Source organism: Gigantopelta aegis, chromosome 10 (genome assembly GCF_016097555.1).
Source record: "Gigantopelta aegis isolate Gae_Host chromosome 10, Gae_host_genome, whole genome shotgun sequence".
Lineage (NCBI taxonomy): Eukaryota > Metazoa > Mollusca > Gastropoda > Neomphalida > Peltospiridae > Gigantopelta > Gigantopelta aegis.
This window is the reverse complement of record NC_054708.1, coordinates 31,874,601-31,889,276: the sequence shown is the minus strand read 5'-3', so window position 1 is coordinate 31,889,276 and position 14,676 is coordinate 31,874,601. Positions and strand designations below refer to the sequence as shown.

At 35.9% G+C, this 14,676-nt stretch overlaps 1 protein-coding gene across 1 annotated transcript in view; it reads right to left on the bottom strand.

The window, feature by feature from the left end:
* LOC121383581 (telomerase protein component 1-like) overlaps positions 1–14,676 on the bottom strand; it is an 86,939-nt gene that overhangs the window by 37,022 nt on the left and 35,241 nt on the right. Inside the window, exons 25-34 of the mRNA XM_041513670.1 lie at positions 13,688–13,864; positions 12,739–12,964; positions 11,051–11,228; positions 9,528–9,726; positions 9,047–9,161; positions 7,148–7,253; positions 5,577–5,754; positions 4,715–4,810; positions 2,380–2,504; positions 376–525 (exon numbers count right to left, since the gene is read on the bottom strand). Coding sequence (XP_041369604.1) covers positions 376–525; positions 2,380–2,504; positions 4,715–4,810; positions 5,577–5,754; positions 7,148–7,253; positions 9,047–9,161; positions 9,528–9,726; positions 11,051–11,228; positions 12,739–12,964; positions 13,688–13,864 — 1,550 coding nt within the window. The remainder of the gene's footprint in view (positions 1–375; positions 526–2,379; positions 2,505–4,714; positions 4,811–5,576; positions 5,755–7,147; positions 7,254–9,046; positions 9,162–9,527; positions 9,727–11,050; positions 11,229–12,738; positions 12,965–13,687; positions 13,865–14,676) is intronic.

The following is a 14,676-nucleotide window of genomic DNA, read 5'->3' as shown; positions in this document are numbered from 1 at the left end:
ATGGTGTTTGATGGAAGACAGTAAAATTAAATGGTGTTTGATGAAAGACAGTAAAATTATATAGTGTTTGATGGAAGACAGTAAACTGAAATGGTGTTTGATGGAAGACAGTAAAATGAAATGATGTTTGATGGAAGACAGTAAAATAAAATGCTGTTTGATGGAAGACAGTAAAATGAAATGCTGTTTGATGGAAGACAGTAAAATGAAATGCTGTTTGATGAAAGACAGTAAAATGAAATGGTGTTTGATGAAAGACAGTAAAATGAAATGCTGTTTGATGGAAGACAGTAAAATGAAATGCTGTTTGATGGAAGACAGTAAAATGAAATGCTGTTTGATGGAAGACATTTTTACACTGTTGGAATAAATTACCTTCCAGCATTTAGACTACAAACACCAGACCCAGAGTTTGTGTTCCAGATTCCGATCTGGCAATCCCACCCTGCGGAGGCGACCAGCTTTCCTGTCAAGTCAGAGGCGCAGGAGTTAACACGACGTTGGTGACTCTTCAAAACAGCAATCCTGAAATACAAATTATCAGGCATGTAAGACACAGATTTAAAAAAAAGCAGAAATGATATTTCAAAATCTGAAATCCCTATACCATACCAAAGTAAACATAATTTGTTTAGCATTTCAAATCATACCCAATCTATTTTGTGAAAATTATTTTATACACAAAAAGATGAAATCAGATAAAATAGGGAACAATATTTCACATGAATCTGTTTTGTTTGTGTATTGGTTATGCAATTGATTTAAATGTTGGTTGTGTAGTTCATGAATACTGTCAAATGTTTAATATAGTGAACCACTACATTCTAAAACCAAAAGTTGCAAACTTCATGATCACTCGAATGTTATTAGTTTATTCCAAAAATATATTTTTTACTTTTAATTGTTGGACACTTCTAGTCAACATTTTCACAAGTGTACAAAGAGTTAAACATTTATTGCTACCTTCTCCCCATCTTAAAAGTGTATATAAAAAAGATAATTTTACAAGGGATATTTTTAGCAACATATTTGTTTTGCTTTAAAAATATATATTGGCAATAACCCCATCTCAACAGTATACAATTTGGATACTTAATAAAATGTTGATCATTAAGAATGGCCACATATGTATGTGTTCATACATATAATAATCTGATTTATCTTACTACCTACACCACTTATGTACAACAGGTGTGGTTCATTGTTTATGACACCTTCAAAGAGGCGCTATTATTTCATAACACTTTGATGTTCTAATTACTAGGGAAATGATGTCATTGTTTAAAAGGTAACCACTGGCAGACAGTAGACGTAAGATCGCGTGGCGATGTAGACAGAACTAAATACTACACAAACCGTTTTTTGTTCTTGAATTTGCATCTGAAGTCCAGAATAGACAGCATCTGACGAAGGCAGAGTTGTGTTCCTAATAAATTAACGGTAGCTGGACAGGACTTTAAAATTGTGCCAGTTTACACAGAAATCTGGTTTAGACAGATTCCACTGTATTTAATTCATCTAATATCACTTTCGTTTTTGCTGGGCATGTGTGCAATCATGTGCATGATTCTCAATGAATTTAATCTTACACTGGCATAGCAAATGGGGGTGGGGTGAGGGGGCCAGCAGTGATGTTGGTTTTTAGCAGCAGCGATGGTTTTTATATATTTATACATGTATTTATATATATATATATATATATATATATATATATATATATATATATATATATATATATATATATATATATATATATATATATATATATATATATATATATATATATATATATATAGTGTGTGTGTGTGTGTGTGTGTGTGTCCCCCCACTTATCGGAACCTTCCTACACCCGTGTCTTCGGTGTGGAAAACCCAACACTACTACTTAGACACCCATTTCATCAACTTTGAGAAGAGCTATTTACAGGCATGACAATGACACTTGATGAAATCAGCTGAAAGCTTTGCGAATTGTGCACAAAGCGGACAGTACACGACCAAAGGCCGTAAGGGGCGATGTCTAAAGCATGAAGTAATCCAACACGCCACGAAAGCAGATTAGAAATATTGAGAAAAATGTATTTAGACTATCTGAGTGACAAAATAAAGGTACCTAACCCCCCCCTCCCCCAAAAATTCCTCAGATTTGGACGATTCACAGAAACGACCTAAATGGCTTTCAAATCTGCGGATTTCTGCAGATCCGCGGAAGACTGTCATGCCTGTATTTATTAATGAGCATTAAATGAAAGAAATTGCAGGTAGGCTATAAATCGTCTTCATTTGAGATACTTTATCTTGTTTATATGCACTCAGCATTTTAAAATATTTCATTCATTCCACTCATAAGCACAATGTTTGAAAATATAGTTTTTTGCACCTGTGTCCATCTTCAACGTTCCACAAGCTGAGAGTTTTATCTACTGAAGCACTGCACAGAGTTCCCTTTCCGGCAAAACACACATCAGTCACACTGTCCGCATGACCACGGAATGTCTTTACCAACTGGAATATAAAAATTATCATCATATTAACGATACCAGTGCATGGTCCTCTAATAACATTAACTAGTATTTATGTTTAAAATTAATTTTATTAAGCAAAATGTAAAAGAATCATCATATCCAGATCATTTTGGCTTAACATCACTCCCCTGAAGCTAGTTCATGGAGAATAATTTTTAACTCCCCTTAATAGGATGTTTTTTTGTTTTTTTTAAATAGTACTCAGTGTTCGAGATTAAAATTTTTGGGCAGTATCCCAGTTGGATAATAACATTTCAAAATCTGGTATCCCACTTGAGAATTTAGTAACCCACTTAAATGAAATTCATAAATAACATCGTAACAAATGTGAACGACACTGTTACTTAACTTCACCAGTAAATGACAACTTTCATTGTTTCAGAGAAAAATAAAAACGCAGGATTAAAAAAATCAACAACATTATTTGGTATTCCGGTGGGATACTGGGTTATTGAAGGTATCCAAAATTAAATTCTGGTATCTCCGGGATATCGGGATACCGTTAATCTCGAACACTGGTACTACAATAAAATAAATATCAATGCTCAATATGGTAATATCTTAAATGGATCCCCATAATCTAAGTTAGGGGGAGACCGGCCTCGGTGGCGTCGTGGTTAGCCATCGGTCTACAGGCTGGTAGGTACTGGGTTCGGATCCCAGTCGAGGCATGGGGTTTTTAATTCAGATACCAACTCCAAACCCTGAGTGAGTGCTCCACAAGGCTCAATGGGTAGGTGTAAACCACTTGCACTGACCAGTGATCCATAACTGGTTCAACAAAGGCCATGGTTTGTGCTATCCTGCCTGTAGGAAGCGCAAATAAAAGATCCCTTGCTGCCTGTCGTAAAAGAGTAGCCTATGTGGCAACAGCAGGTTTCCTCTCAAAATCTGTGTGGTCCTTAACCATATGTCTGACGCCATATAACCGTAAATGTGTTGAGTGTGTCGTTAAATAAAACATTTCTTTCTTTCTAAGTTAGGGTCGCAATTAATCATTTCTCTAAAAAATATTATGGCGAGGTCTGCATATTAATAGTATTTGGTCATCTAATAATATCTATTTCTCATTCCACTGTACACTGGTATATCAAAGTCTGTGGTATGTGCCATCTTGTCTGTGGGGTGGTGCATATAAAAGATCCCTTGCTACTAACTCTAAGACTAAATGTCAAAATTATGAAATGTTTGACATCCAATAGCCATAATTAATAAATCAATGTGCTCTATTGGTGTCGTTAAACAAAAGAAACTTCTTCTAATAATATTGCATGTTATTCTTGTCTAAAACTTAGTTTTTTGCTTGAAAGATTCATTTGTCACATTCTAGTGATCTGAAATGTATTTCTGACTTTTATATTTGCTGACAAAATTTTCTGGCACTTCAGAACCCCAATGTTTCAAAATATTTGTAGACAATGCAATGCTTAATAATACCTCCATGATCAATTGATGCGTTCTAAATTGGCACAAAAAAAAGAAAGAAAGAAATGTTTTATTTAACAACGCACCACTCAACACATTTTATTTACGGTTATATGGCATCAGACATATGGTTGAGGACCACACAGATATTGAGAGAGGAAACCCGCTGTCACCACTTCATGGGCTACTTACTCTTTTCGATTAGCAACAAGGGATCTTTTATATGAACCATCCCACAGACAGGATAGTACATACCACGGCCTTTGAGATACCAGTCGTGGTGCACTGGCTGGAACGAGAAATGGCCCAATGGGTCCACGGACGGGGATCGATCCCAGACCAATCGCACATCGACTGAGCCCTTTACCACTGGGCTATGTCTCACCCCAAATTGGCACAAATTCAATAAGGTTTATTTCTAAACACGATGATGAAGATAATGATGATGAAGATAATAATGATGATGATGATGATAATGATGATGAAGATAATGATGATAATGATGATGAAGATAATGATGATGATAATGATGATGAAGATAATGATGATGATAATGATGAAGATAATGATGATGATAATGATGATAATGATGATGATAATGATGATGAAGATAATGATGATAAAGATAATGATGATAATGATGATGAAGATAATGATGATGATAATGATGAAGATAATAATGATGAAAATAATGATGATGATGATAATGATGATGATGATGACGATGGTGATGATTAATTGATTGTAAATAAAACTGAGAAATACCTTAGCAGTGGCCATGTCATATAATCTGACCAAACCGTCGAGCCCGCCAGCAGCCAGATACCGACTCTCTGGGGATATGGCAACACATGTTGATGGCTTAAAACAAAACACTTTCGTATAGTAACATGCTGCTTTAATATCAAACACAAACATGAAATGAAATATCATAGGACTTTTTCTATTTCATTCTTCAAATATAACATATAATATTATTATAGGAAATTAAACAAGCTTCCAACGGAAATTATTTCATGAGGAATATAAACTAGATATTAAATTTTAGCCTGGTGAATAAACTGGATATGAAATCTTTAAAAGTTTAATATCCTATTTATTAATTAATAATTGTGTTTCAAATAATGTATCCTAGAAAAACTGTTTTAAGAGACTGAACTTCACAAACTATAAGTTCAAATCCAATGACCTACATATCACTTCCTAATGGATGTATCACTTTACTCCAAATCAAGATATTATTGTTAACCCAGTATATGTTAGATATAATATTACATCTATCGTAATAAACACATTACCTGTTTTAACAAAAAATACTAATTCTGAACACAATGTATTAAAAATTCATATTTATACCAAATTATTTAAAAATGATAATAAAAGATAATTTCCAATAATTCTGATGATTCAAATCTAAGCAATGACTGAATTTTGAAAATGATAACAGCTGAATATTCAAACAGATCTTGAAAATGATAAAGACTGAATTTTGAAACAGATCTTAAAAATGGCAACAACAGAATTTTGAAAAAAAAACCTTTGAAAAAGGCACTGACTGAATTTTGAAACCGATTTTGAAAATGTCAATAGCTGAATTTTGAAAGAGATTTTGAAACCAACGGCTCACCTGCGGGAGACTGCTGATGGTGAGGTAGCAGGGGTCAGTACTGGTGGGTTTATTCGTCCACTCCATGTACAACATGTTGTCCGACAGATGTCCACTTCTGTGAAGAGACTCCACATCACGCGATGGGAAGGTGTCCGGGGGATCATTCATTGCTTGCTGCCACGTAAGTGCAGGGTGGCTGAAATTACAGAAATATTCAATGGAAATTTATCTTCAAGAGGCCAAGGTGCAAGCAGCAAAACAAATGATGTAACAGATGGTTAATAATTTACATACAATTTAAAATCGACAATAAAACATTGTGGCACATTCATTATGATGATGGTCATCATCACAGAGCTTGGTGCATGTACAGACATTTCCTTTTGGTTTCCACGCTAATAGCTTCTGTACTCTGACTTCAGTGGAGTTGGTTTCAGTTTGGAGTTTTCCTTCTCCTGCTTCTCCTAAACAGTTGTCTTTCTTGACTCACGTCCTCTGTCTGTCCAGTCCATATTAGTCTAGTCTCTAACCTTTGACCAGTCCAGCTTGGGTGACCCTACCAGGATCTGATGCTGCAGCTGGCATAGCTCTCCGAGTCATCGAGACATGCAAGCTACCTGACCACGTCAAGGAATGGACCATGAGATAGCACTTTCATTATGACTTAGTACACAATATATACTGTATGTTTTATGCTAAGCTAGCTCTGCGTGAGCAGAAAATTGCACCAAATTATTTATTAAATGTGTCAAAAGGCAAAAAAATGTGGTTCTTTTCCAACAAAACAGTAATCATTTACATGAAATTGTTTCAACAAATTAAAATAAAATTAGCCAATTGTTTTTAAAATTTGTAATTGGCATTTAGTAGAGTTAGCCTTGAATTTACCGTAATTTCACTTCAGATGCATTTTTTTGTAAATGGTACAATTTTTAAAATTACAAATAAAAAATTAATACTAATATTATTTGAAAGTTTCAAGCATTATATTTTTTATTATTGTAGGGATATGCCAAGTGACAACATTCAGATAGTGACAGATTCAAACAACCCCTGCAATTAAGAAAATGTCCACAGCAAAAAACATGCCACTGAAAACAAAACCCACCTGAATATCGAAGGCAAAAACGTGCCGTAGAGAATTAAAATCTCCACGGCATTGTTGATTGCCGTGGGCAACTGCAGGGGTTGTTCAAATGTGTTACAACGGGTACATCACATGCTAGACTTTAAATTTTGGTAAAGCTGCAGTTATGTTTGTTTTGTTTTGTTGAATTAATCAGGGGTGGGAATTGGTGAACTGTGAAAAAAAAGAGGAAATCTAGAGGGGTCCCGGAAATTCTTGAAATGTTAGGTTAAAATATGTGCCATCTGACACATTTTTGAGGAAAGAACAATTAAAATGTGAGGAGAAACAATGTTCCATGAGAGGAAAACAGCTGATTCGAGGAGAATTCCCACCACTGATTAATATTAAATGAGATAAATTTCTGAAAAGGTTAACTAATGCCTGTAAGATGACATGAGAATACAGTGTATATTTGCCTTAAATTTAATCAAACACAAAACCATCATGATGGTGAGTATACCTGGTCAATATGTGAAGGTTTCTGGACACAAACGATTTGTACTGTTGTATTCGTGGTAAAGCAAAAAATCTTGACTGTTCCTTTTCCAGAAATCTGTTGTTGGTTGCTAAAATGATAAAAGAGGCTGACATTATTTAAACTACATTGTGATATACCAGTATGTGTTACAAATTTAATTACAGAATTTTCATCCCACCAGATATTAATCATTATGAAGTAAATGTTTTTTATTTAATGACACACTCAACACGTTTTATTTACGGTTATATGACGTCGGACATATGGTTACGGCCCACACAGATATAGAGAGAGGAAAGCCGCTGTCACCACTTCATGGGCTACTCTTTTCAATTAACAGCAGGGGATCTGTTATATGCACCATTCCACAGACAGGATAGTACATACCACGGCCTTTGTTACACCAGTTGCGTAGCACTGGCTGCAAAGAGAAATAGCTCATTGGGTCCACCAATGGGAACTGATCCTCGATCAATCATGCATCAGGCGAGCGCTGTACCACTGAGCTACGTCTCGCCCCCATTAAGCTATGTGGATTTTAATGCAAACAAAGTAATGTTGATTTAAAACCGTGTCCACCATTTACGAGTGTATTTTTTTTTATTTCAACTTATTTTTGTCCTTATATCCAATTAAGGTTCAGCTATCTGGGCTGTCTGTCCAGGACAGTGGGTTAGTTGTTAGTGGTTGGTGGTTAGTGAGAGAGAAGAGGGTTTAATGGTCTTACACCTACCCATTGAGTCATTAAAACTTGCTCTGGGTGGTAGCCGGTACTGGGCTGTGAACCCTGTACCTACCAGCCTTATGTCTGATGGCTTAACCACAACACCACCAAGGCCGGTTACGACTGTATACATTTGTTTTAGAAAAGAGCACACAACTCAGGCAATAACCAGCATGGATCGGTGAAGAAAAAACAATGCAATTTTGGTTTACTTAGTGTCTTTTTGTCTACTTGTATTAGTGTGTCTGGATTCCTTTATTCCACTGCCCAGTTATTTGAGGCTAGGTTCTGCTACTGTACTGTACAAACTGAATTATGGATAACTTAACAGTCACTCTTTTGATAAAATTTGAATGGTAGAGATTTATAAGCTGTAGTTTTGCGTGCCTATATTCTTGGGTTTGGCAGGTTTGGGTGGTATAAGACATGAATTTTATCCTGCAACCACAGTTTCTATTGACAGAATATGATGACAGATACTAGCAGGATATGACTTTTGACGTCACTCATGTGACGTCACAGGCATAGCTTACATTACAAAATTGCTCATTTGACCTCCAGGTCATGATATAACGTGGTTGAAATAACAGAAATAATAGCTTTCCCCAATAATGTTTATGGTCTGCAAGATAAAGATAATAACTAGTTAATGACGTCGGATATCTGCTTTATCCTGTTCAGGCCGAATGAGAAATTTCCCATTCTTACCTTCACAGGATAAAATATCCAACGTCATTAACTAGTTATTCTTTATTTAAAATTCAGCAGTTAAAGTGTTAACAGGGGTGGAATCTAGCTGAGTCAGCTGAACACTTGCCTGAAGACTTTGTATGTCAGAATTATCAAATGTTTGACATCCAACAGCCGATTAATTAATGTGCTTTAAGTCAGTGTTAACAGCACCCCAGCACATTATTTAATCGGTGATATAAGCTGTCAACCACTCTTTAGAATTCCACTGTCACCAAATAAGTTACACAATATTCTTGGCCACAACTAGTCAAATGTCTACAGGATGGAATGAGTAACAACTCAATGTGTCTGCAAAAGGATCAATTCTGCAATGTTTTACTGAAAACTGGCAATAAAAGACACAGATTTCATAGTGTACACCAATTAAATACATTACTGTTTCTGCTAGCACACAAACTAAATACCTTTTGGTGTGAAATCCTCCATAAGCTGTGGCATGAGACCAAGCTGGCATTTGGCATGAATAAATCGAAGGTCACACAGAACATCTTCAAGGTCACGGAAGTCACTACAGCATATCTGGATCAAAATAAAATAAAATTTAAAATATTATAATTTTGTAAGTCATAAGATTGTACAACCCTTGAAATTGTTAATTACTCAGAAAATTATCACTTAATGTCTTAAATTGGGCAAATGTAAAAATAATGTCACAATCGTCAATTTTCTTCAAAGATACTGCTAGAATACATTGATTTATAAATCTTCTTAGCTAATTTGGATGTCTGTCCAGCACGGTGATTAGCAGTTAGTTCTTAATGTTTAGTGAGAGAAAAGTTGGGGTATAGTTTCCTTCTACTTCCCTACTGAGCCATTAAACCTTGCTCTGAGTGTAAGCCAGTACCAGGGTTTGAACCCAGTACCTAGCTGGTAAAGAACACTCACCAGATGGTACGGCAGCTCAGAGAACGCCCGTGTACAGTTACTTTTCCAGGACCCATCGTTACTAGGATCGGCCAGCCTGTACCAATAGCCAGCCAGCAGCTTGTGTAGTGAGACCTCAGTGTCTGCTGCCAAACCCTTAAAGTAGCGCTGTCTGATGGCAGTCACTATTTCCTTGTGTGCCAGACTCAGCTGCGGGTTCCTGAATAACAAACAGAAATTGTGATAACCAACATGCATAATGGCGTCAACAATCTGGTTTGTTACCATTGTCAAAGTTACTGAATCTTGTAATAGATGGCAGCATTATCATCCCACTTCTGACACCGCGTGATAAACAGCATTTATTATCCATATGGTTCAACATAACCGAGTTAATAATAATCATACGAAGCACATGTGTAATAACAAGTGTAATGACGTAATTTTGAAAAGTGACGTCATAACATGACGTTGCTTCTCAAGTCCTAGTTCAGACTGTGCATTTAAAATAAGACATCATTTCGTCGTCTCTTTCTAGTTGTGGCTAAAACATTTTCAGTTGGATCTTGTTATTCATAAAGAAAACAATAATAATAATAATGGATAATAATGAAATTATTACACTCGTGTGTGAGTCATACTGATTTTACGAAACTCGTGTCAGGATTCATTTATTACCCTAGCTCTCGCTCAGGCAATACACTCGTTTCATAAAATCAGTACAACACACAAGCTCGTATAATAATCTCTATGTATAATGGTTCCAACAGTCTGATTTATTTTTAAGGTCAAGGATATATATCTTTTTTTAATCCCACTGCCCCTTTTCCTTTCTTTCCTTTGAATTCCATCTCATTTCCTCTCGATCTGGCAACTCCTCCTATCTTTCAACTTCTTCTGCTGTCCATCTCCATTTCCCAGTCCTTATCTCTCCAATTGTGACAGGTGCTTGTCTCCTGTGGCTATCCGTGCTACACACCTGTCATTTCCCATCAGCTTTAGCTGTGGGTTTAGTCTGACCACTTCAGAGAGTGCTCAGTAATTACCTCTGGCATTAAGATGCACTTGTAACCACCTATACACCCTCTACTACCGGCGGTCGTTAGTTAGTGCTGTGGGTCAGACCAGCTTTATTAGCAGCAGAGGACAAGGATGCCAGGTGGGTGCATGGAAATACACTGAAATATTGCATCCATGGAAGAAGTTGAGATAGGTAGGTGATGGTGTGGACAGCTCAGAATTAAGATAGAGTCAGAGGAAACTTTTTTAACTCCAACTATATTTGGAATCGAACATGTGGTTTGCAATGCTTGACCTAAATAGGGCAATTAAAAAAAAAAAATTGTCACCACTTTGGCAGCATGACAGCACATATATAGCATGACTTCTCATATATCAGCTGCCCTTTTTCAATGTGTTTGTTTAAGAAAAATTAAATTTGACTGCTCTGTTTGCTATAAATCTTTTACATATTAATTGCCAACAATATCTTACATTGGACTTTTTGTTTTTATCCCAACTACTATCTGGATAACACGACTTACCAGCTGCCTGTTGGGTTTAGAAATCCCTGGATGGACCGTTTCAGATAGGAAAATCGGATTGGAGGCAACCGCTTCTCAGTGGGCACTTCAAGATTGGACAGGTCCTTCACTACAAACTTGGTTCCAGCAAGCTGCTGGTGCCATGACAGGAGATCCCACAGCTCTCCATCCAGTAACCCTTGAAGGAAAAAATTAATCATTTGATAAATCATACAGATTACAGCTCAGTGAGTCTTCATCAAATAACCACAACAAAAGGAAATTCAAATTTACTAAATTATACAGATTACAACTCAGTGAGTCTTCACCAAATAACCACAGCAAAAGGAAATTCAAATTTTGATAAATCATACAGAGTAAGGTTCCATGACTCTTCACCAAATAACTCTAGAAATAGGAATTAAAATGTTTAAAGTACAAGACAAATCATACAGTGAAAAGGTCCTATGACTCTCAATCAACAAACCAGAGCAAAAAACTATTCTGCTTTAAACTGTTGATGTTTGAGTAAATCTGCTAAAAAAATATATATATGTGGACTGGTAGATGACTAATAATAGATGTTAGCCCTATAACAGCAAAGTCTCATTTATATTAATAAATCATATACAATAAAATTATGCCATTATTCTTTAAGTATTCTATCAAAGTGAAAAGCAATGTACAGATTTCCAACAGTTTCATGGCTCAAGGGTATTTTAATGAAAAATCATACACAATAAGGTTCTAGACGGCAGCTAACCTAAGGTGAAGGACATGAGAGTCCAGTTTCCCCAACAGTGAGAATACAGACTTTTTTTTTTTTTTTTAAGCACTGACATTTACGACTGCTTTTAAACATAACATTTTCAAGATGAAATAGCTTTCCACTGACCCAGCAAATCTTAGGAGTTCAAGAAGTTCAACTTTAGAAGTTTTGTCACTTCTCAGAAATTCTAAATTAGTCTATCCTTGTCAGATTGTTGTTCCCAAATTCTAAAAACTTAGGACCAGTTCACAAGACGTCATAAGCTGTAGCATTTAAACCTGCAATACCGTTAGCTGTTTTTGGCATCTATTTCACACATAATGTTATTATGGAAGACTGATCACATCAACATCAGAAATAAGTGATTGATGTATATTTCAAACTACAGTTCGTTGCATTCTCCAACAAAAATGTTTTTTGTAAATAGTTTCAGTTTGGTTTGATGTAAGAAGAAAAATAACAAAACAACACTATTGTTGTGTGTAATTTAGAAAACAATTTGGTTCAGAAATAAATAACTTGTAGTAAATACCATAGTTAGAAAATGACATTCCCTGATGGGACGGACTATGGAGAAAACTTGAGTTGTTTTCTCTTTTTTAGATACTTCACCTGTCCTCAACACAAATGCATATTCCCCTATGGATAGTAGTCTGGTTCAAACATCCCAACAGTCAATGGCGTGGCCTAAAATTCTTCTACTGTATGCTCCCTCTTGTTCCGGTCACGTGACGTGACAGGTGAAGAGGAAAAGAAATAAGCTTACAGCGTTTTGTGAAATTGGTCTCAGGAGTTCATCATTATTTCATATTTTTAGAGTATGTGATGTACTGACCGTCTCGAGAGCAGACAAGTAGGGAGAGTGCTGTAGCTACGAGAGATTTCCTATGGTCAGTCTTTAATCATTATTTCATATTTTTAGATTATTTGATGTACTGACCGTCACGAGAGCAGACAAGCAGGGAGAGTGCTGTAGCTATGAGAGATTTCCCGTGGTCAGTCTCCAGTCTGGACAAGACATCCTGCAATATGGTCGGCACAGTGTGCTGCAGCGACTTCAGCTTGGTGGAGATCTCTTCAAAGACTCCGAACACTCGCAGCTCCTCACAGGCCAGCTTCAGGAACAGAGGGTTGTGTGCTTCTTTCTTGCCCACCAGCAGCTTCATCTTGAAGAAGAAGAAGTTTGTTTTGTTTAATGACAACACTAGAGCACATTGATTTATTAATCATCGGCTATTGGATGTCAACATTTGGTACTTTTGACAAATAGTTTTAAAGAGGAAACCTACTACATTTTTCCATTAGCAGCAAAGGATCTTTTATATGCACTATCCCAGACAGGATAGCACATACCATGGCCTTTGATATACCAGTCATGGTGCACTGGCTAACTTCATCTGGAAAAACAGTAGCCATGTAGTTACATTACAATTTTAATATATATATAATGTATATATAACTACAATTTTAATGTATATATATATATTACAGTGAAACCTGTCTAAACTGGATCACATCGGGGACTGAATATTTATCTAATTTAGACAGGATCCAGTGTTTAGAGGGTCTCGTTTTAGAATTTAAAAAATCTGGGACCATGAAACTTGGCCGGTTTTGAAAGGATTTCTTCAGGGTCCAGTTTACAGTTTTCACGGAATAAATGTTTTCATGTTTGACAATAAATTACTACATGGTGTTTTGTCAAGTGATTTTATTAATTACCTGGTTATTAAATGAATTTCAACCAGTGATTTATTAATTATCTGTTTATTAAATGGGCTTTCATTGAGTTATTTATTAACTACCTGGTTATTAAAAGGGGTTTCATTGAGTTATTTATTAATTACCTGGTTATTAAATTGGGTTCTGTTAAGTGATTTATTAATTACCTGGTTATTAAAGGGAGTTTCGTCGAGTGATTTGCGATGAGCTGACAAGCTTGTTCTGATCACTTCGATCTTGTCAAACACGTCGAGTCCACCAATCACAATCTCCCTGGCCTTCAGACGTTGCAGTGACTTGTGGCAGCGTTCGTTCTCCATGACAGACAGAACAAACATGACATTCTGGAAAACACACAGCAGTGATCTCATTACTATCTTAAAATCTGGCTGGATTCTTCCAAACTTTCTGTACTTACACAATTTACTGGATTCTGATTGGATGATGTTGTTAAAAAAAAATGAATGCTATTTTTCAGTAAAATGCAGAATGGACACCATTTGAAAAATGATGTGACGTGATGTGATATGAATTATTATATAATAATGATTAAAAAAATAAATATGTTACTCATGTTGGGTTTTTTTGTTTTTTTATTTATCAAAGCATATGAATCACAAATGTAATATAGTTAAAGTTGGTTTTGTTTAACAGCACCACTAGAGCACATTGATTTTTTTTTCATCGGCTTTTGGATGTAAAACATTTGGTAATTTTTACATAGTCTTAGAGAGGAAACCCGCTACATTTGTCCATTAGTAGCAAGGGATCTTTTACATGCACCATCTCACAGACAGGAAAGAACATGCCACGACCTGTTATATACCAGCTGTGATGCACTGGCTGGAATGAGAGATAGCCCAATGGACCCACCAAACAGATCAATTCTAGACTGACCGTGCACTAGGCGAGCACTCTACCACTGGGCTACATCCCACCCCCAAATGTTGTATAGATTCTGAAGTGCTTTGTTAAACTATGTGATTTTAAACAATTGGTAAATTTTATACAACAAATTCTCCGAAAAATTAAAATTTTAAAAACAATAGTTATGTTTTTAAAACAATTATGAAGATATGTCAAAACAAGGTAATGAAGCAGGCCATTAACGTATCATCAGCAAAACATTAGATTAAAAGCAGATGCTCTAACTTTC